The 26303-nt window shown below is 45.7% G+C and overlaps 1 protein-coding gene across 2 annotated transcripts in view; it reads left to right on the top strand.

Annotated features, from left to right (window-relative positions):
• LOC146064364 (A.superbus venom factor 1-like) overlaps window positions 1-26303 on the top strand; it is a 91802-nt gene that overhangs the window by 6307 nt on the left and 59192 nt on the right. For both annotated transcript variants that reach the window (XM_083177787.1, XM_083177786.1), the window contains exons 5-9: window positions 5215-5302; window positions 7482-7584; window positions 8085-8205; window positions 9934-10049; window positions 12652-12798. In XM_083177787.1, the coding sequence (XP_083033913.1) occupies window positions 5215-5302; window positions 7482-7584; window positions 8085-8205; window positions 9934-10049; window positions 12652-12798 (575 nt within the window). The remainder of the gene's footprint in view (window positions 1-5214; window positions 5303-7481; window positions 7585-8084; window positions 8206-9933; window positions 10050-12651; window positions 12799-26303) is intronic.

The raw sequence follows: 26303 nt of genomic DNA, 5'->3' as shown, positions 1-26303 counted from the left end.
TTCAACTTGTATGATGTCATGGCCCCATCTGTTAAGACCCACCTTTCTTCCACACTAGTTGAATGTCAGGGGCCCAATGTATGGGGCCACAGATTTTTAGGGAAAAATACACCTCCCACTAGTTTAGTTGGTCATTCTTTTGCTGATTGACAGCGATAAGTGCTGTACATTGGAATTTATCAGGACCTGAGCAAGAAGAACTATTTATTTATTGCAAAGATTTAACATTAACATTTTTACAATTATACACAAATTCCGTATTATGTGTTGTCTTAAATCCAACATACTGTATAAACTGCATCTAATATCTGACTAGTTTGAAAACATACTAGAACACAGTTTCTAAGACGCTGCCCTCAGGACCCCACGCAGTGCAAGTTTTGCTGGTCTTCTCTCAGAATCACAAAGAAATAATTAGCTTCACCTATGGACCTTGTAAAATGTGTCAATGAGCAATGAATATACCTGTGTAACTGCTGGGTGACCATATTTCACACCGTAATGCCTATTACATATTATACCCCACATCGTAATGCCTATTACATAGTATAAAACACTGTAATGCCCATTACCTAATATACAATGCACCCAGTGGCGTAACAATAGAGGGTGCAGGGGATGCAGCTGCTATGGGGCCCGAGGGCTTGGAGGGCCCCCGAGAACCAGCAAGTAATCCCCTGCATCCTCTATAGTTACAGCACTGGCTGCTATCTTTTGAATATTTTTTGTTTGCAGCTCTTCATTTTTTTTTTATATATATTCCGGCGCGGTGCTGAGTTAAGCACTTCCTTGTTTAGAGAGATGCTGTGCTGCCTGGGGTCCTATTACATATGGTACTTATGTAGTATCTGGGCTGCCGATTTTGTGATTGTATGCCTTACCTTAAGGCATACAATCAGATGCGATGCGATGCGATTCGATGCAATTTTGCATAGGATTCAATGTTAAGAAGGTCCTGTTCATTTCCCCACTATCCAAGTGGGCATAGAGTTGATTTTATATAGCGTGGCGAGCGCAGCGAGCCACCGAGCCCGAAGCGTGGCGAGCGAAGCGAGCCCCAAGAGGGGACGCATATTTCTTAAAAAGTATTCTGTGTCCCCTCGCGGGGCTCGCTACGCTCGCCACGCTTCGGGCTCGGTGGCTCGCTACGCTCGCCACAGGTTTATATCCTACTCCATGCTCACTTGGATAGTGGGGAAAGGAAAAGGACCCCTTTTTCCCATTGAATTCTATGTTAAAATGGACTCAGACCATTTTAACATTGAATCCTATGGAAAAATCTTGACCATCGCATCGCATACGATTTGGTCGCATGCGATGCGATGCGATCCGATACGATTTCTAAATCGGACGCCCAGATACTACATAAGTACCTTACATATTATACCATACACCGTAATGCATACTACATACAGTATTAGACTATACACCATCATACTGATTACATATTATACCATACACAGTAATACATATTACATATTATACCAAACACTGCCATACCTATTACATGTTATACCACACACCATAATGCCTATTACATAATATACTGTTCCACACACTGTAATGCCTATTACATATTATGCCATACACTGTAGTGCCTATTACATTATATGACACACACACACACTTATGCCTATTATACAATATGCCACACACAGTTATTCCGCTGACACCATTTTATGTCCCACACTCACACAAATCATGCCCCACAGTCCCACTTGTTGCCAAGGGTTTCATGGCAAAAGATACAGCTTTCTGCATCTTCTTCTGGCAGCACCAGCATTCACAGTACTTCCGGGTAAAGCTATACATGAAGTGTCATAAATATGCATTTTGCGCCTTTCATGGCATTTTATTGCCACCTACACACATAATGAATCCGCTAGTGCCACTTACACACATAGGGCCTGATTCTGGTTCACTTCTCTGGTTCAATTCTCTCTCTAATGGACAAAACCATGCAGCACTGTAGGTTGGGCAGATGTACCATGTGCAGAGAGAGTTAGAGTTGGGTGTTATTCTGTTTCTGTGCAGGGTAAATACTGGCTGCTTTATTTTCACACTGCAATATAGCTATCAGTTTGAAGTACAAACCCACTCTCTGCACATGTTACATCTGCCCCACCTGCAGTGCAAATGCTTTAGCGAGCGAACCAGAATCAGGCCCATAATGTAGAGCACGCTTCTCCCACCCCATTGCTTTGTCTAGTTGCCATTTTTTTTTTCAAATATGGTGCCGTCTTGCGAGCCAATTGGAGCTTGTGGCCCTGCAGACAATCACTAACCATGACTGCCATTACATGAGCTCTGATTGGCTGGTGTTGCAATGGAATTGTAAATATGCTGCTTTGTATAGAAGCCTAATTGGGACAGAGCTATGGCACTGGGCCTCCCAGCAGTGGTATAACTAGAAGTGTTCCGCCCCACAGTCATAAATTGCCATACATTAATTACACAATTTTTTTTACCTACATGCTCGTTGCCAGTGGTAACATGCTCCTTACCATGGGTTATATGCTCGTTGCCAGCGGTTTCTTGCTAGATGCCAGGGGTTACATGCCCGTAGCTGGGGTGGGTTACAAGCTAATTGCCAGCAGTTTCTTGCTCATTTCCAGGGGTTAAATGTTTGTTGCCAGGTGGGTTACATGCTCATTGCCAGGGGGGTTAAATAGTCATTGCCAGGGGTTACATCCTTGTCTGCCAGGAGGATTACATGCTCTTTGCCAGGGAGTTAAATGCTCCTTGCCAGGGGTTACATCCTTGTTTTCCAGGGGGTACATGCTTGTTGCCTGGGGGGGGGGGGGAATTACATGCTTGTTGCCGGGGGGGGGGTTAATTCAGTAGCGCACGCAGGGGGGGTTTCTGAGTACCCAGAAACCCCCCAGGAGTCTAAGGGCCCTAGGCTGAAAGCTGAGGGTCCCCTCTTTTCATGGGTACAAGATTTTTAAAAATCGGCCCTTGGGAACCGAAGATATTTGACTTCAAAGCAGTGATCCCCATCCAAGCCTGTTAATTGCTCTTCCCAGTCAGATATTTCAGGTTCTGTCTGACTACGGGTTTTTCTGAGGGTATATTCCAAAAGCTGAGACTCTCCCCCTTTGATGAACACTAGTAGCTTGTCTCTACTGTTCCCAGAACCAGAGATATCAGCCTTTCAGCAGCTGGTTACTATTCCAGCTACACACACCTGGTATGTAGTTTTATATTCTCGTTGGCAGATTGCTCTGCCTTCTGAACTCTGATCCCCTAGTGCCCAATACCATTTAGTAGGTGGGATTCTCTAGTTTTTAATTCCATTAAAATCTAAGAAATTTATTTCTGGGAACTGGAGATATCTTCAGTCAAGCAAGCTGTCCACCCACCAGAAAATTATGAATAATAAGCCCACTCCACTATACACCCCTCCTCTGCATATTAAACATCCTCTACCACCCTGGAAGTTATGTATCAGGGCCCCTTCATTTAGCCCAGTGGTTCCCAACCTTTTTTCTCTCCCGTACCCCATGATTAGGTCTTTCATTGATGAGTACCCCCTCCTCTCAATTTAAAATATCGACAGTACTTATGAGTGGAGTGGAAGTGAGCGGTATGCGTATCCTTATGCATGTCCTTATATTAAGGAGTAGCAGACAGGAATCGTGCCCTTCCATGCCTGGCCTCTGGCTGTGTATTGTCTCCAGGGTTCCCAAACCTGTAGGATTAATGCCGCTGCTTCTTCCACCCGTGTCAGTGCAGGGCAGAGGATCGCTGATGTCTGAGGGCAGCACGGGAGGCTCCCATTGGATTGCTGATCAGGCAAAAGCACAATGAGACGCTGATGACGCTGAAGACAGAACCATAAGTGACACAACATGGTTCTTCTCCATAGCAATGGGTCTTCTTCTCCCTTCAAAATATTTTTTTCATCTTCCGCCATTACCAATATTATTTTCAAATACCCCCAACTGGTCTGCAGAGTACCCCCAGGGGTACTAGTACCCCAGGTTGGGGACCACTGATTTAGCCCAATGCCCATTTATCCCACCTCATCTCCCACCATGTGTGCAGTAAAGGGGTAATTAGTGGAAATTACTGATCCAGGCCCTACATGCTGAGCGGTTGATATAATACCCCCTACCACCCGTGGGACATCAAAGCTTCCCCCACCCCTACCGCTGGAGGATTGGTAGGGGCCCCAATACATTGCTATGCCCAGGGCATATATATATGTGTGTGTGTGTGTGTGTGAGTGTATATATATATATATATATATATATATATATATATAAATATATATATATAATGTGTGTGTGTATATTATTATTATTATTATACATTTGGTCTATCTATAACACTTTAACTGACCCGGCATATACTGGGTCACCTAAGTATCCATCTCCGTGCTTTGCTCCGCCCCTCTGGAAACCCCCTTCTGAAAATCCTGCGTTTGCCCCTGGGTTAATTGACTGTTGCCTGGGTGGGTTACATGTTTGTTGCCAGGGGGTTCCATTCCCACAATGCACTAGAGCTCTTGGAATCTGCACTTCCAGGTAGTGCTGTACGTACTACTCTTCTCTGGCAGACACTAGGTCCAACAGGACTTATAGTGTCTTTCTCCTCCAAGACGTTGCTATTTGTGGAGGGGCTTTAGAGACTCTGCAGCACCGGCTCCTGCTACTTTTTTTAACGCTGGCTGTAAGCAAGTTGATTGACGGAAAGCCGGGGTTTGGGGGTGGTTACCGGACGTTTTCTGGGAATGTCAGAGAAAATGCTGGTGTGCCCAGTTGTTTTAAGAGAAGATGTGTAATGTCAGCTCTGGCCCCGTTCATCTTGTTTCTGTTGAAGCCGCCAAGAAAGTCCTGGGTTACGCACAGACCGCACACCCTGGGGAAATCATTCAACGGTGATCAGCGAAATGTTGTTCCAGCTCATTTTTGCGAGGATTTCACTCTTGAGGGGGGGGGGGGGGGGCGTATACCTTCTCCGAAAATTAGCAGCCCATCGATCAGGTCTGAATCAGGCTCACAACACAATCTGCATTCCTGCCCAGATGCCCTCTTATGTCCACTGTCTCCTTACCAATGGTTATTATCCAGTAAGGGGGGGGGGGTGCTATCCCACCCCCCATCCCATCCCCCAACCCCTTTACCACTAGCTTCACCTCTGTACAGAACGTTACTTTAAAGTGAAATACGCATTACACTGATTCTTGGTTTCCTGTCTCACACTTTCCAGTGCTGCCAAGTTTTGAAATTAAGCTAAAACCATTTAAATCATTTTTCTACTTAAAAGACCAAGAAGTAAAAGTGGAAATCCAAGCAAAGTAAGTAATGTGCATTTCTGGTATTCACTGCATACAAAATGTGTGTTCTATTCGCCAGCGATACTGTCACACCTAGACAACTGCCTGTGTGTCCTAGTGCCGATTCTGATACCCCATTCACAACAGCCTTTTCCCCCCGGGTTGGCCCGAGAACAACCCGGGTGTGGTGCTGGTGTGAATGGGTCCTGGGCCAAATTCCTGGGAGCAGTGCCCCGGCATTACAACTTTTCTAGCTACCAGGGTGGTTGTTCCTTGGATCTTCCCGGGTCATGCTGCGGTCGAGCGACAAGTATGAAGGATGCAGCTCTGTCAGCTCCAAGTGATGCCTGATCCCCGCCCCTTGACGATGCGCCATTGCTCTGCCCCTCCCCCCATGTGACGTCACTGAACTGGCAATAAGCCGGGGAGCTTGCAGACCACAAATGCCGGGGGTCGCTCCTGGAATGGACCCATGTTCCAATCCTGGTACGGACCCCGGCATTTGCAGTGTGAATGGGGTATAAATTGGAAGCAGCAACATCGTGTCCGCACCTTTTACAGGTGACACATTAAGGACTTTATATACCAATCAGAATAAGGCCCAGTATCTGTTTAGATGTCTGTTTGTCCTAGTGATAAGTGATACAGTGTATATACAGGAGACATACCTCCCAATTGTTCCCATTTTTGCTGGACAGTCCCATTTATTGGGGACTGTCCCGAGTCCCACCCGGGGTTGGCAGTGTCTTGCAGTGGGGGGAGAGTTAGGAGTCCCCACCACCCATAGAGGGATAATGGTCCCACAAGAAAGGGGGTGTGGTCACATAATAGTAACTCCAATTAGAATTACAACATACAGTAGCGCAATCATATACACATTACACCGCATGTAGTGCCCCTGATTCATATTAAATTACACAGTAGTGCCCCTTATACACATAATGGCCCTTATTCAGATCTGAGCTCAGTACAAATTTGTTCGGAAAATGGGCAAAACCATGTGCACTGAAGGTGGGGCAGATGTTACATTTAGAGAGAGAGTTATATTTGTGTGAGTTATTTTGTGCAGGGTAAATACTGGCTGCATTATTTTTATACTGCAATTTAGATTTCAGTTTCAGCACCAAATCTAACTCTCTCTGCACATGTTACAACTGCCCCACCTGCAGTGCACATGGTTTTGCCCATTTTCCGAACAAATTTGTACTGAGCTCAGATCTGAATAAGGCCCAATGTCCACAGTTGTGCTGTCCCCGTGTGCTGTTGTTTACAGTCCCCGTTAGTATGCATTTTCTTCTGAAACCTCTGAGGGCTTCAGCATTCCCAGTAGTGCACTGCGCACCTGCATGGGTGCACGGGTGACGTCACCGCGCATCGGGTCAGTGCAGGACTGAGAACGCTGAGTCGGACGGGAAGCTAAGGCGGGAGCTGTAAGCGGCTGCAGAGCGGGCAGTGTAGGCATTTCGAGCAGTGTGGCTTTAGCGTGGAGCGGATACAGTGTTGAGCAGCAGAGTGAGCACAGCTGGCAGGACGGCTGGACTGGATTGTGGAGCGGCAGAGTGGTTGAAGTGAGCCAGCATCTCAAAAAAAGTGAGGAAGAGGTTTTTTTCTAAGGTTCATTTTTGAATTCATGGTGGCATGGGATAGGGTGGGGTGTTGGGGGAGAAGGGGAGAACAGGGACTCTTGGTCATTGTTTTATGGCCCCCATATGTTTAAAAATGTTTACTCTGCTCTTATTCGGGGGGGGTTTTACATAGCACTTTTATTTTTGTCACCAAAAGGTTAGGTAGCAGGTGCCATTGGTGGGAATAATTTGCACCTTATCAGTCCAGGGGTGCCCGCATATGTGCAATATCAGTCCAGGGGTGCCCGCATGTGGGCTGTATAATAACATGGGTGCCCACATGTGTCCCATATCAGCCGTGTAATACCACGCCACTTTTTGTGATACCACGCCTCCTTTTATGAGACCATGCCCCCTCTTCACCGGGCGGTCCCACGTGCTATATGGTTGAGTCTGGGACCACCCATTGCCATATTTCTAGATTCGCCTATGACCCCTTGATCTATGTACAGGAGGTGTATATGTGTACTAGTGATCAGTGATATATGTACAGAAGGTGCCAGGTCATTAGTGATACAATATACAATGTAACTCTATTGTTCACTGTATACCTATTTATATTGTTGTGTCCTCAGTTATCTCTATGGGAAGCCAGTGACTGGCATGGCTTTTGCACTGTTTGGTGTTAAGAGAGACACTGAAAAGAAAAGTCTTCCAGATACTCTACGAAGAATTGAGGTATCAAAATCTTCATTGATTCTTAGAAATCTACAGTAAATGTATCTATCTATGTATCTAAACAGTCAATCTGTTGCCAGGGATTTCAAAGTCGATTTTGATTAATTTTATGCTCCTGATCACTAATATGCTATGCTTATTGGCTCTAGTTTTTGGGATATGCATATGTCTCCTCCCAGCATTAGTGAGGGTATATGCATGTGTTATGTATCTCAAACGTGACTATCAGCTACGTTATCACAAATAAAACCTATTTTTGTTACTATTGAAAGAAGAAAAGCAAAACTAAGTCGAAAAAGTTTTTTTTTGCCAGTGAAATAATGAAAAATTCTAAAACACGGCTTTTAGGAGTCTGACTTCACATTGTCATTGGATTTTATACAACATCAATTTACACCTGACTGTGTTTTAACCCTATTATAAGACCCATGCTTAAAATGATCCAATTTACCATACAAATGTCCTTTTTTGAGTTCTGATTGCAATTTGCATAAAACCAGATAACTTACGGTAAAGGCACAGCTACATTGGAAAGGAAAGACCTAGTGAAGTACTTCCAGGTAGAAGAAGACATGCTGGAATGGAGGCTGTATGTGACAGTCACTGTCATTACTGACTCAGGTAAGGCTAGTAAATGAATATTCTCATTTACAGTACTCCTCTATTTACCAAAAAGATGGGAGTGGGCAGCGCTGGTGTATGTGCTATTACTGTGCAATATTGGGCAGAAAAAATAAAAATAAAAATGGAAGATTGGTAGATCTATCACAGTTTTAATACATTTACTAAAATATAAAGCCAGAAATTACGGCTAAAAACAATTGACAATAATGAATATGAACAATAAAATTGTCATCTCACCGAACCGAACCACATGGAGGTGGGGCCCAGGAAGTCCCAAAAGTCCAGGGAGTGTGCACTGGTGTCACACACTTGTTGGTGGGGGTGGAAATGGATTGTCCAAATGATGGTGCTGGTAAGTTCCCGAACTGCAATATGGAGGGAGGGCACAAAGATGTAGATGCCAGGAGTGGCCCAAGATGGCACGAATCACCAGCTCCTGTCGCCGGATGTTGTAGGCGTGGTGTCCTCGACCTCTACTATTGTTGCAGAAATATTTGTAATCCAGTTGGATGGGATAAGTGAGGGGTCAGTGGCCTGGTGATGGGTCTTCCGGGCAGTAGATGGGACAATTTCCTCAGGGTGGTTCACCTGAATAGGTGGTGGGTTGGTGAGGCAGAAATCCTGACCGGTTTCGCTGCTCCAGGCAGCTTTATCAAAGGATCCTTTGATAAAGCTGCCTGGAGCAGCGAAACCGGTCAGGATTTCTGCCTCACCAACCCACCACCTATTCAGGTGAACCACCCTGAGGAAATTGTCCCATCTACTGCCCGGAAGACCCATCACCAGGCCACTGACCCCTCACTTATCCCATCCAACTGGATTACAAATATTTCTGCAACAATAGTAGAGGTCGAGGACACCACGCCTACAACATCCGGCGACAGGAGCTGGTGATTCGTGCCATCTTGGGCCACTCCTGGCATCTACATCTTTGTGCCCTCCCTCCATATTGCAGTTCGGGAACTTACCAGCACCATTATTTGGACAATCCATTTCCACCCCCACCAACAAGTGTGTGACACCAGTGCACACTCCCTGGACTTTTGGGACTTCCTGGGCCCCACCTCCATGTGGTTCGGTTCGGTGAGATGACAATTTTATTGTTCATATTCATTATTGTCAATTGTTTTTAGCCGTAATTTCTGGCTTTATATTTTAGTAAATGTATTAAAACTGTGATAGATCTACCAATCTTCCATTTTTATTTTTATTTTTTCTGCCCAATATTGCACAGTAATAGCACATACACCAGCGCTGCCCACTCCCATCTTTTTGTTTTTTTGCTTACCAATTGCACAGGACTAACTACCCTGTCCCAGGGCAGCTGCTTAGGAAAACCGCTCAGTTAGGCGCACCTGACCCCGAAATCACCCAGTGTGATCCGGGTTCATTTCCTTTTTCTCCTCTATTTACCAACTGCCATTTTTCAAACACATGGCCAGATGTACTAAACTCTTGAAAAGTGATCATATGGAGAGTGATAAACCACCAGCCAATCAGCTTCTAAATTTTTAAACCCAGCCTGTAACATGGCAGGTAGGTGCTGATTGGCTGGTGGTTTATCACTCTCCATTTGATCACTTTTCAAGCTTAGTACATCTGGCCCATAGCCTGTAACATGGGGGCAGATGTGTTAAGCCTAAAAAAGGGGATAACTAGATGGGCTGAATGGTTCTTATCTGCTGTCACATTCTCTGTTTCTATATTTGTCTGTTTATCTTCCAGGCAGTGATTTGTTGGAAGCTGAGCTGGATGATATTTATATTGTGACCTCTCCGTATAAAATTCTCTTCACAAAAACCTCCAAATATTTCCAGCCTGGAATGCCGTTTGACTTTATGGTAATTGTCTTTTTCAGCTGTGCTACCTCATCATATTGGGCCTTATTTTGGTTCATTCTTTCTGACAAAATCCTTCTTAGATGGACAAAACCATGTGCACTGCAGGGGGGGCAGATGTAACTTGTGCAGAGAGAATTAGATTTGGGTGAGTAATTTTGTTTCTGTGCAGGGAAAATACTGACTGCTTTATTTTTACACTGCAATATAGATCTCACTTTGAAGTAAAACCCCACCCAAATCTAATTCTCTCTGCACATGTTACATCTGCCCCACCTGCAGTGCACATGGTTTTGCCCATCTAAGAAGGATTTTGTCAGAAAGAATGAACCAAAATAAGGCCCATTGTCCGGACATCCTCATTGCACTGTAATGCACCAGTGAGAAGGTTGTGTGTAGGGGGCCGCTCACGTCTAAACAAGAGCAATGGCTGCATAATAAGCCCTTTAGTGCGTGGTTTATCATTTCTGGGTAGGGATAGTCACCAACCATCGATGATTACAATACATCGATGGTAAATGGTGTACGGTTTTACAGTATTAATGGCAGAGCACCAATGGTTCTTTATGAACGATGGTAGAAATTATGATGGTTGTTTTTTTACCCTCCTACTTAATGCCGGGTACGAAGCCTAGCTACGTGCCCCCGTTGGACCCACTAAGCCCCTCCCCAGGCTCTGATTAGCAGACAGCTTACTAATCAATAGAGCAGGGATGACCATCGGTGAGTGAATCCATCGATAGTTTCCCTGTGAAGGGGTGGAGGGTTAGGCATCAGGTAGTGAGGGTTACTGTTGGGGGGGTAGGAGTAGAGGTTACGTATTTTTACTCAGCCCCTGTCGGGAGTCTGCTCATTTCGACCTGAGTGAAAATTCAGGTTGAGATTTTCCATATCGACCTATTGCTTGTGTCGACCTAGACATTGTCTGTCATCCATTTGGATACTAAATGTAAGCAAAATATGGTTGGTGTAATCCGGGCACAATATAATATGAAGGAGGAGCGCCAATATCAAAGAACTTGATCAACCCAAACAAGTTAAATAGAGATTGCGAACAATAAAAAATAAGGATATAAATGGGGCGCTGTCCGTGAAACGAAGGAGCTTTTGGTCTTCCCTGTCTTCTTCTCTGGCTCACATGAAGTCGGGCGTGTTGGAGATAGAAAGGGAAAGAACAAGGAACAAATGTGTGGAAATGTTTCAAGATTTGAAAGGAGCAGGAGCCTTGAAAAAGATTTTGAATCGAAACGCGTTGGTTATCTGGACTTTCTGCACTTTACTGGGACTATCTAAGGACTCTATGGACAATATTTGAAGTATCCGCACTTTTGCAGACCACTGAGCAAAAACAAACACCTTTTGAGTGGACCTATCCGGAAAGGTCCATTCGGATTTGGTTTCTGCTCCGTTTACCAACTTCTGTACCTCTTTTTTTCCTATGGATTCCTATGTGGTGCCCTTTATCATTTTATTATTATTTTAAAGTCATTATAAATAAAAATATTTTCTACAAATCTTGACCCCTGACCTGATTGTGAAGATAAAGATACCTCGATGTGTCTTAGAGCTCTGAATTGTGAGTTTTGGTACGATCCAAAAATAAACCTTTTTATTTTAATTTTTATTTACCAGTGTGTAAATGTGAGTTGAAAAATTATGTTTCCGTCATCCTCTCTCTACCACTGGGTGGATCTGGTGAAGGCTGAAGTACACCATAAAGAAACCTTTATGTGCTTACCACCACACTATTGTTTGTGAGTGTGGTATGTTCCACGGGGATTTCTCCATTTAATTTGTATTTATATTGTACATCTTGAAACATTTTCTTGTTCTTTCCCTTTCTATCTTCAACACGTCAGACTTCATGTGAGCCGGAGAAGAAGACAGGGAAGACCAAAAGCTTCTTAGTTTCACAGACAGTGCTCCATTGATATCCTTAATTTTTATTGTTCGTTTTGGATACTAAATGCATTCAGTAACAACCAAACACATATACATTTATGGTCAGCTGATATAATAATCTTCATGCTGCATTTTGATTCATGATACCGTTGCAATAATGTTACATTTTACTATCGGCCAAATCTATACAAGTGAAATCCTTTTTATTGTAACACTTGGAGTCAATTTAATTTTTATTAGACCGCAAAGTTCTGTTTATTTTATTTTAGTTTGGGAAGAATTTTCAATGATAAATCGCACAGAGTTTTATTAAGAGTTTCTTAAGGCCCCCATGCACTGAGCGATTTGGTCCGATTGTTACCAATTAGGCAGTTAAATCTTACCAAATCGTCTGTCCCTGACATGGCGTTGGGTCCGATGCGCGGACCTGTGTTAGGTGGTCCAACCACCCGACCTTGGACCTTCCTTCTGGCGTTGAGATAGGTGGGAAGCAGGGACGCATGCATCCCTGCCGCCCGGGAAGGTCCGTACACTGTTGTGAGACATTGCAGCAGTGTATGGGCACCTTTAGTCAATTAGCGCCAGTTGGGTGGGATTATTTCTCCTTTTTTGGTTTAATTTCATAGGCAGCTGTATATATATTTGGACCCATAGCTGTATACATTACATATCACATCTTTTCCATTTATCTTTCTTCCTTCAGGTGTTTATCACCAACCCGGATGGGTCTCCAGCGCAGAGTGTCCCCGTGATGGCTGACTCAGGGGCTGTGAAAGGGTCAACTCGGAACGATGGGACAGTCAGGCTTGTTATCAATACAGGCTCAGATATAAGCTCGCTGCCAATAACGGTAATACCTATTGTTATATCTGTGGGTCTTGGTGCAATGCAAATGTCACAATGTCAAATAAAAGGGGCAATATAGATGTAAAGCACTGTACACAGGCCCTGTGTTGTGTGTCTGCGCATGCGGAGGCGCGTTTCTGCACATGTGCAGAGGCAGGGTGTGTGCACCCATGGCAAACTTTCAGTTCGCTGGGTGCACACACCCTACACGGCGTGCGGGGGGGGACACCCAGCATTTCATGGGCATTCCCATGAGAACGCTGGGGGTTCTCATGGTAATGAGGCCGTGATACGGGTGTGGGGGGCCCATTTCCATCCCAGCATGCACGCATGTGTAGGTGACTTGAAAGTCACTTTTATATGCATGCCAGCGGCGTAACTATAGCACCGCAGCCCCCGCCACCGCGGGGGGGGGCGCTGTGCATGTGGGGGCGCCGGGGGCTGCGGTGCTATAGTTACACCCCCCCAATCCCCCGCAGACTTACCTATAGCGCTGGTCCCGGCGGCTCCGTTCTTCTGCTGAGGACCACCACAAAATGGCCGCCCCCATATAGCACACAGTTCTCTGAAACTGTCTGCTGTATGGGGCCGGCCATTTTGTGGTGGTCCTCAGCAGAAGAAGAACGGAGCCGCCGGGACCAGCGCTATAGGTAAGGCTGCAGGGGATTGGGGGGGTTTGCATGGGGGATTGGGGGGGTTTGCATGGGCGGCGGGGGATTGGGCATGCTTGGCGGGGCGGCGGCGGGGGGGGGGGCGCCCCCCCCCTAACGTAGGGGGGGGCGCCCAAAACTTAGTTACGCCACTGATGCATGCGCCTTCCACATCTTTCGATGGTTGGCGACCATTGAAAGATGTGGGTGTTCCCTGCCGCATGCACATGGATGTTTATGCTAAACATCCATTCGCAGCCTGTGCTGGAGAACCCGCGCTGCGAGGGAGGGGCAGGCGGCCGGGCATTCGCAAGTCTGGGTTTGGTGGAATCGCAAGCCTGTGAATTTGAATCAACGAGAGTAACCCCCACACTATGAGATAAAGGCAGACAATAACGATATCTTATAGTGCCTGTCATTCAGTGTGTAGGAACGATAAAGTTTGAATTGTCATTTGAAATCGTTGGGCCAGATGTATCAAGCTTCAAAAAGGGATAAAATGGAGAGTGATAAACAACCAGTCAGTCAGCTCCTAACTGTCATTTTTTTTACAAGATCAAATGTAAGTTGGGCAGCTAGCAAAATTGAAACACCCCTCTTTTTTTTTTGTTTAGAGTCGCTGGCACGAAAAGTAAAGGGATAATGTCTCAATTTCAATTCTGGATGAACTGATTTCTTAAAGTGGGTCTCCTGCAGAAATACTATGTCACTTTTAGATTTTTTAAGCGAAAGAAAAAGTTTTGTCGTTTAATCAGGGTATTTAGACCCTTAACATTTAACGAGAAAAGTGTAAGGGCCGTGGCTTTCTCAATTTAACAGTGCTTTCTGTGATCCCCCGGAGTCCACAACTGAACAGTAGTACAGAATGTAGATAACAAATGTAAAGACAATAAATTATCTCAATATAAAACAATCGACCAATGAAAAAGAGAAAAAGAAAAAAATTGGGAGAGGAGTTTTTGGGTAATGTGGGAAGGAATGGGAAGTTGGAGACCAGAAGAGAGCATATCTGGCCTAACATCTTGGTCAGGGAGGTACAAAGGAATGTCACTTGGTGACAGAGACCGAACCTGGGTGTAACACCCAATTGGAGGGGCATGGCCAAGGCCATCAATTAACATAAGGTCAAATGGTTTTTAAGAAATATATATAACTTGAGTCCTCTGAACTTTTTAGACATCAATGAAAACTAGTAAGGGACTGTGTCCCAAACCCTACTACTGTATGAAAAGCAGTAATATTATATATAAAAAGGTAACTTAAACAATCTCAAACTGATAACATGATTATGAAAATATGGTACTTATGTATTATCTGGGCTCCCATGTTAAATGCACCCCATTTTTTCATACCCCTACTATCCAACTATGCATGGAGTTGATTCTATATAGTGTGGCGAGCGCAGCGAGCCACCGTGCCTGAAGTGTGGCGAGCGAAGCGAGCCCCGCGAGGGGACGCGGTCTCATAAGAAAAACAGGAGCCCAGATATTACATAAGTACCGAAAATATATAGTAAATATATAAACATTGCTGAGATGGATTAATGACATCATGAAAGAATATTATCAAGAAAATGCAATACTCCACCAGTCCCTTCATGAAATCCATCGTGTGGGTGAAAAGAATAATTATATAAGGATAGAGTCTAGGGACCTCAAGTCGGTGTGTGGACCAACGAAGCCTTCCTGGAATTGGGTACTTTTGTCCAGTTACGGTTCAGGGGGTGTCTTGGAGTAGCTGAAGGTTCTGAAGGCGGGACTTTACATGGTTGAGAGGGAGGAGTAAACACAGGTGGTGGTAAAGGGCAATCCAAGTTGATCAGGAGTTGGCGGGCTGCTCCCAATGATTTAGCTGAGTGCAGTCAGTTCTAATGCCATCCCAGCATACAGAAGGGAAATCCCCATCTATACTGAATTCCTTTGTCTCGAAGAATCAACGTTATCGGCTGGAAATCCTTCCTCTTAAGGAGGGTAGCAGGTGCCAAGTCTTGATAAATCTGTAGTGAGTGGCCTTGGAATTGTAAATGTGACATTTTCATGGACCCTCTCAGGATGTCTTCTTTGGCTGTGTAATAGTGGCAGTGTAGAATAACATCTCTGTGCTGGGTTATATCCTGTGAATGGAGAGAAGGGCCCTATGGGCTCTATCTAATAAGAGGTGATCTTCTGAGAAATATGTGTAATCATTCAAGGAGATAAGCTCAACCTCCTAGGGGATGCCTCTGAAGTGAAGGTTGTTACGTTTCGCTCTGTTATCCTGATCTTCCTGGTGGTCCATGATGCCCTGAAACTCCTGTTACAGCTTAAAGATCATCCCCAGGTTTATGTTGAACAGTGATTATCTCATCAACTTTTGATTCCAGGTGGTCGGTTCTAGATCCCAAGTCATTTAGATCTGCTTTGAGACAGTTAATTGCTGTACAAACTTGTGATTGCACAGCCTGGATTCCTTTGTTTCTTGAATTTCACAAAAAAGTGTAGGTCTTTCCGAGCCAGAGGGGAATGGTCAGAGTCAGAGTCCTCTGAGTCCGAAACATCTGGATGTGACTGTGTAGAACCAGCTGAGGGTTTGTCTGATGGGAAAGCATATTTTTTAAGGCTTTGGGTCATGTCTGTCCCCGGTTGCTTCTAGTTACTTAGACATTGGTGTGAAGAAAGGAGCAGGGTGGCATAGAATCTGTTTTTGAAGTATGTAGAAAGAGCACCATAGTAGGGAAACAGAGTTTAAACTATGATGTCATAGGGCATACATAGTTGCTTAAGACCCAGGGTATTTCCTTTATCATTTCACATTGCTTGTAGGTTCAGGGTGTCTGATCTTTATATGGCAAGAGGTGTGTTATTTTAAATTGCCAGAACTGACCATCCAGTTCCCAGGGATGTCAGGAGGTGGTCTAGGAACTGGGTGTTGAAGACAGTGTCGCCAAGATGATCAATGTCTGGGAACTGCTCTGTCAGGAGTTTTTAATTAGAATAGCTCCTTATGATGTGCATAGCGCTCCAAGCTCAGCAGCTGAGGTTGGCCACTGCCAGTTGGAGAAGTCACCGGTTAGAAGGGGCGGCCGGGAGCAGTATCTTGTCAGCGTGCGGGGTAACGTAACTGCACAGCAGGTCAAGTGGTGAGTCAGGGCCACGGACCCACGGGAAACACAAGAGCTGACTATCTGGAACACAACCTTCTCCCCTGATCTTCAGGCAGCCCAGCCAAATTATTGGAGGCTTGAGAGGGTGAGGGAAACGGGGAGACAGGTAGGGACTTTGAGGATATGTGGCCAGCTCACTTTCTTCCAGAGCCAGCCTTTTTACAATAAATGTGAGAGAATAACAAGTGCAGCCTGTCTCTGCCACACGCAAGATGGCCGCCACTTCAGGGACAGACTGCAGGGATAAAGGGAAAGTTTTGGTAGAGATACAGGGCCACTCACCCCTCATTTTTCAGCCTGGTGGTCTCCTAGAGGAAGCCCAGTAGGGAAGCCAGGTCGCAGGAGTCTTTGTGGGCGAATCAATGGTAAATGCCCGCTATGGAGCTCATAATGTGGCTGGTAGCATAAATTTAGGCCCCGGCTTCTGGGCCGTGGGTAGGCTGAAATCCGTGGGTGGCTGTAAACAGTCACCCAGACTCCGCAGCCTCCCGATGACCATAGCCAGCTTTTCCAGGACCTTAGTGGGGTCCCCTGGAGTGAGGGCTAACCCTGGAGTGTGCCAAAAAATGGGCGTTGGGAGCTGATATAGCAGGAACCCAGGCTGTCTGCATCCACATCCAATGGCTGCCAGGTCACACCCCCCTACCTGTCATTTTTTTTAAATCCAGCCTGTAAGATGACAGGCTGGCTGTTTATCACTCTCCATTTTATCACTTTCTGAAGCTTGATACATCTAGCCATCAGTGTGTATGCACCATATCGTTCATTGCACAAGGTAGTAGTACCAGTGCTGTCACTAACAGAAGCGATACAAGGTGTGTCATTCAACATGTGACTGGGAAAAGGGGTGTGGCTGCACAAGGGGGGGAATGAATGAGCCTATAGAATTGTTAGAGCAATTGTCACAAGAAGCGAGGCTGGAGGTTCACATCGAATGATTTTTATTCTGTGAAGGCGCATGCATGACGATGTGTAAACGTTTAATTAATTAATTAATGTATTGGGAGTTGGACACAAACAGCTTCTATAAAGTCAGACATAATCAGAGCTGGTTTGTTTGGGGGAGTTAAAATCGGAATTTTGTTCAAAATCAATTCCAAGAACACAATTACAGCACTTTGTAACAAATGAGCATTTCAACCCAAAAAAAATGTTAACCTTAAAAGGTGATAGATGTACTATTCATGTCATTTCTGCACCCCCCCCCCCATTAAATGCATCTTTATTCACATTGAATGAGACGCATAAACAGCTTCTGCTGATTAAAATGATATACCTATATTCTGTATGTACATAGTTGCAGCTGTATCTGCATACAGATGGATCATCTGTAGTCTTTGCAGGGGCTGGCAGTGGATTTGCCAGCAGCCAGCCCCCGGAAGGGGATGCGCGTGCACGAGACGCACACGCATCCTCCTCATCGCTGGTTCCCAAGCCTTCCCCCGCCTCCCCCTAACCCTGCCCATCTCCCTGGAGAGCTAAAGTACCGACCATTCAGCTCCTAACTGCCATGTTACAGGCTATATTTGAATAATGACAGGAGCTGATGGTTGGTCATTTAATTCTCTCCACTTTATCACTTTCTACGGCTTAGTACATCATCCCCATAGTATGTGTTAACATGTAGGAACAATCAGTATAGGTGTGCCCAGTGGTGTTGAGAGGGTGATGGGGGGGGGGGGGGTACTTTTTAACTGGACCCATATCTGCTGGAGGGGGGGCGGGTCCTGCTCCCCCCTTCCCCATTGCAGGGAGCTCGGCAGGCCGCCACACCACAGCATAAGCCTGTCTCCCCAGCTCAGCACACTCTGTTGTTCAGTGCCGTGTGCTGAGTTGGGGAGAGAGACAGATGCAGCGGCAGCCTGCCCTCTCTCTCTTGTTTATTTTTTCCCCAGGAGCATCTCTCCCGGGGGCCCTGCCTGGTGGCCATGTCCCCTCTAATTTTACCGGGACCTGGCTGACCTGTTGTGCCCGTGGATGTGCCTTCATACACCCGAGGGTATATTTACTACATTTAGATTTTTATCAATTTCAAATTGCTGAAAATTGATTTAAACTGAGTTTGGGTGTGCATATATTCGCTAAACATATCTTACTGGACACTATAATGCTTAACCCTTTCAGTGCCAACATCTCTGTGAGAGATGTGCAAAATTTCCACTAAAAATGCCAGCGTCGCTCACATTTGTTATATCAAATCAAATAAAAAAAATGTTGTGTAAAAAGCGACCATCGAATGATTTGATCCACTGCACCCAAGGCTGCGGATGGATGTTTATGCAACATCACTTGGCACTCAAAGGGTTAAAGACAGGAAGAGATTTGTACCTATAAGAGGGGGGAATCAGAATGCAACGAGAGCTCAATTAGATATATACCATAGCGTTACCATTGTAAATACTGCCCTATGCAGCACTAAGAGTGGTACTCAGGAGCCTCTCAGATTCAATAGTCAAAATGTCGTCATTGACTTAATGTTGACATCTTTATAAAATCGCCATTGTGAATGTCAACATACACAATGTCGACAGCTTATGCTAGTATTAGAGATACAGTAAGGCTGCAACATAACTCCCAACTGTCCCAATTACAGCAGAACAGTCCCATTTCTTGTACACTGTCCCGCTGTCCCACCCACAGGCCTCAGTGTCCAGCGGGCATGGGCAGATTGGTGGGTGAGCCTATGATCACTGGACTGCATTCAAGGCCACGCCCACTGAGGCCCCACCCCTTTTTGGACATGGCTGGATAGGTCCAGCTACCATCACTTGCAAAGTTGGGAGGTATGCTGCAGTGAGTTTTTTTTTTTTTTTTTTTTAAAGTATTTTTATTCAATTTTTTGCATTATTTTAACATACAATGCACATTTGTAATAGACATTTGTATACAAGATGAAACTTATGTCATAAACAGCTTACAATGATCACAATAAATAAATCAGTCTCAATTTTACAAAGATATGGCAGTCTCCACATAGGTAAGAAGATCCAGTGGGAAGCAATAGGGGGTGGGGGGGAAACAGGGTTATAAGTACCTGTTACTGTGATGTGGGATAGAACTTAGTTTCGCCAGCCAGCTGGCTTCCTGTTTTCCCCTCCTGCATAGTATTTGTATGACTTTACCTCCAATCGGAGGCTAAATCTCAAATTATGCTTAAGTGGTTTTCCAATTCGAGACTGTTAATCAATCAATAGTGCAAAACAAAGAGAAAATTTAACACTGTAACCGGGTGGGGGGGGGGGAGGGAGAGGAGGGGGTATATGTGGGGGGGGGGGGGGGGGGAGTAGAAAGGCTGTAGTAAGTAATGCTGTGATTGTCATTGTTCTGTTACGTTCTCCTGGAATTCCAGGCATAGAGCTCCTGATGCAGTAACAACCTACGTAGGTGGACAGAGAAACACGGGGCACCTCGGGCGAAGGGGAATTCTCGGGGTGTAGATGTATCATATCTTATCCCTTGCGTGTCAAGGGGGAGAGGGAGGGGGGGGGGGGGGGAGGACAAGAAGGTTCTCTGATTATTGTCAGCTACTTCTAAAGTGTGGAAAGTGCTGTTAGTCAACGTGTGGTAGTATATCAAGGGATTCTAGTATTTTCCTTTGGGTGTCTATGGGTTTGGTTTTGATATAGGGTTCCCATTTTTTCAGGAAGGATTTGTTTAGTGTTTGGTTAGCGTGAATGTTGTTGTATCTGTCGCAAGTCATGTAGGTATTTAGTAGTTCCTCTACGTCTGACAAGTTGGGTTTATGGCTGGTGATCCAAGACTTTAGTATGGCCTTTTTTGCCGTTGTGAGTAGTATAGTTAAAAATGGAATGAGGCCCCTTTGGTCACTCCTCAACAGCCATGGGTCAAAATTTAAGAAGAGTATCGGTATGGGGTGGAGTGGAACTTTCAAGGAAAGTTTCGTTTCCATATAGTATAGAATTTTAAACCAGAGTTTTTTAATGTGGCTGCAGGCCCAAAAGTTGTGGAAAAAGGATGCCGAGTGATATCCACACTTGAGGCATCGTCCCGATTCCTCGGGGTCAAAATAACTTCTCTGTCTCTGGGACATAAAGGCTCTATGTATTATTTTATAATGAGTTTCTTGCAGGGCTGAGGATTGTAAAATTTTCATCGATGTTTCGTAATGTTTGTATATATCTATCGTTTGGAGAGATGGGATATCATGTCGCCACGAGTCTCTTGTCTTATCTTGTAGGGTGGAGATAGTGCTTTCTTGTAACTCAATATATATTAGTTTAGCTCGGAAGGTATCATTTTGTATTTTGTTTGCCCAAGTGTGGAGGGTTGATTGGGGGGACTGTAAGATGTCTTGGGTAGGGAGGGATTGCACAAAGTGCTGAATTTGAATTATAGGAAAAAGAGCATTGCTGGGTAGTCCAAATTTTTCTTTAAGGGAGGTAAAAGATAGTGTCTTTCCTCCTGGATCAAACACCTGGGAAATTAATTTTAATCCCTTGTTTTCAAGTCTCTTGAAGATCGGGTTTTTAATGCCAGGGGGGAAGAGGGGATTACCACAAATGGGCATCCATTCTGTGATTAATGGGTTCAGGCCTATTTTGGTGCAAACATGGTGCCATGCATTGTATGTGTCTTGGAAAAGGGGGTTATTGTATATTTGAGGTGGGATACTTTTCTTCGGGAGGTGTATGAGGGCTTTGGGCGAGTAAGGGTGGAAAGTAGCACTGTCCAATTCATACAGGGAAAAAAGATCTGCCTCTTGCAGCCATCCCATTGCCACTCTGGCTAGTAGGGAGCAAGAGTAGGATGCGATGTCCGGGAGTCCCATACCTCCATTCTGTTTTGAGAGGTTTAGTTTTGCTAGGGAGATCTTGGGTTTTTTTCCGTTCCATATGAATTTAGAACAGGCCTGTGTTAAGGTCTTGACATCAATGGGGGGGATTTTTATTGGGAGCATTTGCATTGGATACATTATCCTCGGGAATATTACTGATTTAACAACTTCTATTCTTCCCATTAGGGAAAGGGGTAACGAAGTCCAGTCTTGTAATGTTTTAATCGATTTTACTAAAATGGGGGGGTAGTTTTTCTTGTACAAGTCTGCCAGTTTGCTTGTGATTTGAATGCCCAAATATTTAATGTGGGAGGTTTGTATTTTAATCGAATTTAGTTTGTCAGTGGAGGGGAAAGATGGTGGTGTGCCTTTTAAAATCAGAAGTTCTGATTTGTCTACATTTACTCTGTATCCTGAGAAGGTGCCAAATTTATGTAGTGTGTCAAATATCAGTGGAATGGCATATTGTGGGTGGGACAGAAACAGTAGCATATCATCCGCAAAAAGGGATACCCGGAGATCCACATTGCGGACCTGGATTCCCTGATATTCTGGGGAAGTTCTTAAATGAATGGCCAGTGGCTCTAGGGCCAGGGCAAACAGCAGTGGTGAGAGGGGGCACCCCTGTCTTGTACCTCTCTGGATGGGAAAGGGATCTGACAATAGGCCATTACAAATGATACTGGAGGAGGCACCTTCGTACATTGCTGACAAGAATTTGAGGAAGGTATCTGGGAAGGCAAAGGATTTCAACGTGTGGTGTAGATGTTCCCAGTGCACCATGTCGAAGGCCTTCTCTGCGTCTAAAGAAAGAATGGCTTTCGGGTCCTCCGACACAGCACACTGGGAAGCATGGATGGCCGCAAGGACTCGCCTAATATTAATAGTGGAACTCCTGCCCATGACAAACCCTGTTTGGTCTTTATGGACCAACCTGGGTAACATTTGTTTAAGGCGTTCTGCCATGATTTTCATTAAGAGTTTGTAGTCAATATTTAATAGTGATATCGGTCTATAAGAGCTGGGTGAGGCTAGATCTCTTCCTGGTTTGGGAATTATTCTGAGTGTTGCCGAATTAAAATGGTCGGGTATCATGTGGGAAGAAAGAATAATATTAAATGCTTTGGTAAGGGGCGGGACTATCTTAGGAGATAAAAGCTTGTAGTAGTCAGGTGTAAGTCCGTCTGGGCCAGGGGCCTTGCCGGGTTTAAGTCCCGAAATGGCCCTGGTCACTTCTAATTCTGTTATGTCCCTAGTCAGGAGCTCCGCTTCGTTGTCGGTCACTTGGGGTAGTACTATGGTTTCCCAGAATTTGTTAGCATTAGATTGGTCAGAGGTTGGTTTGGAATATAGATTTGTATAAAATTCACATAGCAGCTGGGCTGTTTGGGCATTGGATGTCGTCAGGGTGTTGTCTGGTTTGCGTAGTGGTCGTATTGTCGCAGGGGGTCTTTGTCCCTGTAGCAATGAGGATAATAATTTGCTCGATTTGTTTCCAAATCTGTGAAACCTTGCTTTTTTGGCAAAGGAATAAATGGATTCTGATCTTTCTATAGTGGACTCATATGTGCGTTTAGCTGCTAGGTAGTTACTCTTAGTAGTGGAGGAGGGGGAAGCCCTGTAGCTCCGGAAGGCGTCCCCAAGTGTTAGCTGAGCTTGTAATTGCTCCAGTTTCACTTTCTTTTTTAGGTGCGCCATTTGGGAGATCAGTTCTCCTCTTAGTGTGGCTTTAGACGCCTGCCAGAACAGCAGGGGGTCCACTCCCCCGGCTTCATGATTGTCTCTAGCGTAATGGTCCCAAGCTTTCCCAACCGCTGTTCTTAGGTGTGCTGAGGATGCCAGAGCTGGGGGGCATCTCCAGGAGGGGGTAGTATCGTGTCTCTTGGAGAGGTGTAATCTAATATGTACCACTGCATGATCTGATAAAACAATTGGGGCCATTTCAGCTAATTCAACTTTGGGGAGGAGGAAATGTGAAAGTAAAATATAATCTATGCGGGACATTCTATTTGTGGCTGCGGAGAGACAGGAAAAGTTTTGTTCTGTCGGGTGCATCACTCTCCAGGAATCTAACATAAGCAATTGTTCACAAAACTAGGGGATGCCAAATTTAGGGAGTCTGCGTGGAGATGCGTGATGTTGCTGTCTATCTAGATGATTGGATGAGACTAAGTTCAGGTCTCCACAGAGTATCAGTGGGAGTTGTAAGAAGGGGGTCATGATAGTGATCAATTGTCTGAAGAAGGGGTTGGAATATTGGTTTGGGGCATACACATTTATACACACAAATTCTTGCTGATCACATTTCAATTGAGAAAGAACATAGCGGCCCTGAGGGTCCGAAACAGATCTTATTACCTCGATATCTAAATTACTTTTGGCTAAAATAACAACTCCTCTTGCCTTCGATGTATATGAGGAAGACGCTAGGACCTTCCATTTCATCTGATTTAATTTGACTACTTCTTGCGGGAGCAAGTGCGACTCCTGAATACACACCAAGTCAAGGCGGAGCTTGTTCAAGTGAACCAAAATCCTTTTTCGTTTAATTGGGGAATTAATCCCACCTACGTTCCAGCTTCCTATGTTAAGCGCCATGGAAGTTGGAGAACAGGTAAATAAGCATTATTACAATAACAAGTAAGTTAGTGGCTGGGTATATGAGACAGCCGGTCTGGTCTCCCTTTCTAGGGTGGGGATGGGGGGGGAGGGTAGGTGTCAATGGGGAGGGGGGAAGGAAACAACGGGGCATTGTAACCTGTGTGCCTTAAGGGCTTACTTCCTTTATAATTGTGGCGAGAAGAGAATACCTCACCTAACAGCTCGTTGCGTAGACCCCTACGCCCCTCGGCTCACACACATAACTAAGTAAGTAAACATTTAGCCTAAAAGTAAAGAGACAGTTGCTGGATATCAAACCAGTAGTTGAGCAATCTATGGCGCGGCTCCGCCGGATTGACAAGTTCTTAGCCGACAGTGTAAGAACGCATAAGTGTCGGCCATTAGTCCCGGATCATTAGCGTTTCAAAGTGTAAAGCCAAGTAAAGAGGGATTCCTTAACTCTGGGATCAGTTCACTCGCATTCAGACATATGGGAATGTTGGCGGTTCTGCCCTTGCTCCTCCCTCAGAAAGCATTCAGCGTCTTGTGCCGACATGAAGTCTCTGAATGAAGAGCCGTCATAAATCCTGAGTCTGGCTGGGTACATTAAGGCGAACTTCCTCTCTAGCTTAATGAGCTTGGAGCAAATGGGTGAGAACTCCTTTCTCTGTTTCATCAGCTCTGCGGTGTAATCTTGGAATATTAAGATTCTGTGACCCTCCCAAGAGAGGTCTCTATGCCTGCGGGACATTGTCCAGATGAGTTCTTTATGAAGATAATTAAGCGTTTTAAATATAACTGCTCTGGGTCGCGCGCCCTCCTGGGGTCTCAGTGGCCCCAGCCTGTGGGCCCTCTCCACCACCATGTCAGAGCAGCGGTCCTGTATACCAAGAAGGTCTGGCAGCTTAATCTTTATGAACTGGAACAGATCTGCTCCCTTTAATGACTCTGGCAGTCCTATGATGCGAAGGTTTTGCCTTCTGGACCGGTTTTCCAAATCTTGCACCTTGTTATAGAGGTACATTAAGTCTGAGGAGTGCTGTTTCATTAAAGGTTTCATTTCAGCTACATCCTGAAAGCATTCCCCAACTCTATGCTCCGTTTCTGCTACCCGCTGCTGTAACTGCGCTAGCTGCTTGTTAATTTTGTCAGTTTGGTCTTGTAGCAGGGGCGCCATCGCTGCCCTTATTGCGCCCACCATATCCCCATATGTTACTGCATCGTCAGGGTGCGGTGTTACCTTGCGGTCTGGAGCGGGGGAGACAGGCTGCAGGGTCTCAGTGATGCTTTCTGATGCTGGGGGAGAAGGAGGCTTGGTGCGGGGAGGCAGCGGGGATGTTTTCTGTGCAGGCGCACGTGTAGATTCTGCTGCGGTCGCCATCTTGGGGTTGGCGGGAGCTGGCGTTTTCACTTTGCTGGGACGTAGCCTGGAGCCGGGCATTTCGTCCAGAAAAAGTTCCATGCGGGTCTGCGTCCTATCGGAGGCAGTGGGAGCAGATGCTGTGGCTTTTGGAGGCTTTTTCAAGCCGTGGAAGGGTTGGTGTGAGCCGGTGGGCAGCGGAGCTCCCTCACATGCGACCGCTCATGCCGCTGCCGGAACCGGAAGTCTGCTGCAGTGAGTTACGGTAAGGTCTTCGGTACTCTTTACCTATCACGGCGCCCATCGCGGGCATCGCGGGTACATTTATGTCTGGCCGCGACGCGACCGACGCGATGCCCGCGATTTCCCATTGAAAACCATGTTAAACATGGAAATCGCGTCGGTCGCGTCGCGGCCGGCCATAAATGTGCACACGATGACCGCGACGCGATGCCCACGATTTGCCATAGTCAATGTTAAAAGGCCCGATGGACACGATTTTCATGATAAATGGCTGAATGGACCCGATTTTACCATAGCAAACAATGTTAAATGGGCCTTAGAGCCCAAATACTTACCCTGAACTCTGAAATGGCCCCCCCAATTGTTTACGCCACCCCACGATCAACGTCAACCCGAAGCGTGGCGAGCGCAGCGAGCCCGCGAGGGGCGGCGGTACGCGTCCTCCGACCTTTTCATACCCCCACTATCCACGTCGGCGTGGAGTTGAGAGTAGAATAGTGTGGCGAGCGCAGCGAGCCCCGCGAGGGGACGCGGATACCTTCACAGGTAAACGCGTCCCCTCGCGGGCTTCACAGGTGTCTGCGTCGCCACGGACACCTGTGAAGCCCGCGAGGGGACGCGTATAACTGTGAAGGTATCCGCGTCCCCTCGCGGGGCTCGCTGCGCTCGCCACGCTTCGGGCTCGGTGGCTCGCTGCGCTCGCCACACTATTCTATTC

The sequence above is a fragment of the Crinia signifera genome, chromosome 3 (assembly GCF_055691185.1).
Source record: "Crinia signifera chromosome 3, ASM5569118v1, whole genome shotgun sequence".
Classification (NCBI taxonomy): domain Eukaryota; kingdom Metazoa; phylum Chordata; class Amphibia; order Anura; family Myobatrachidae; genus Crinia; species Crinia signifera.
The sequence above is the reverse complement of the archived record's forward strand: the minus strand, read 5'-3'. Positions and strand labels throughout refer to the sequence as shown.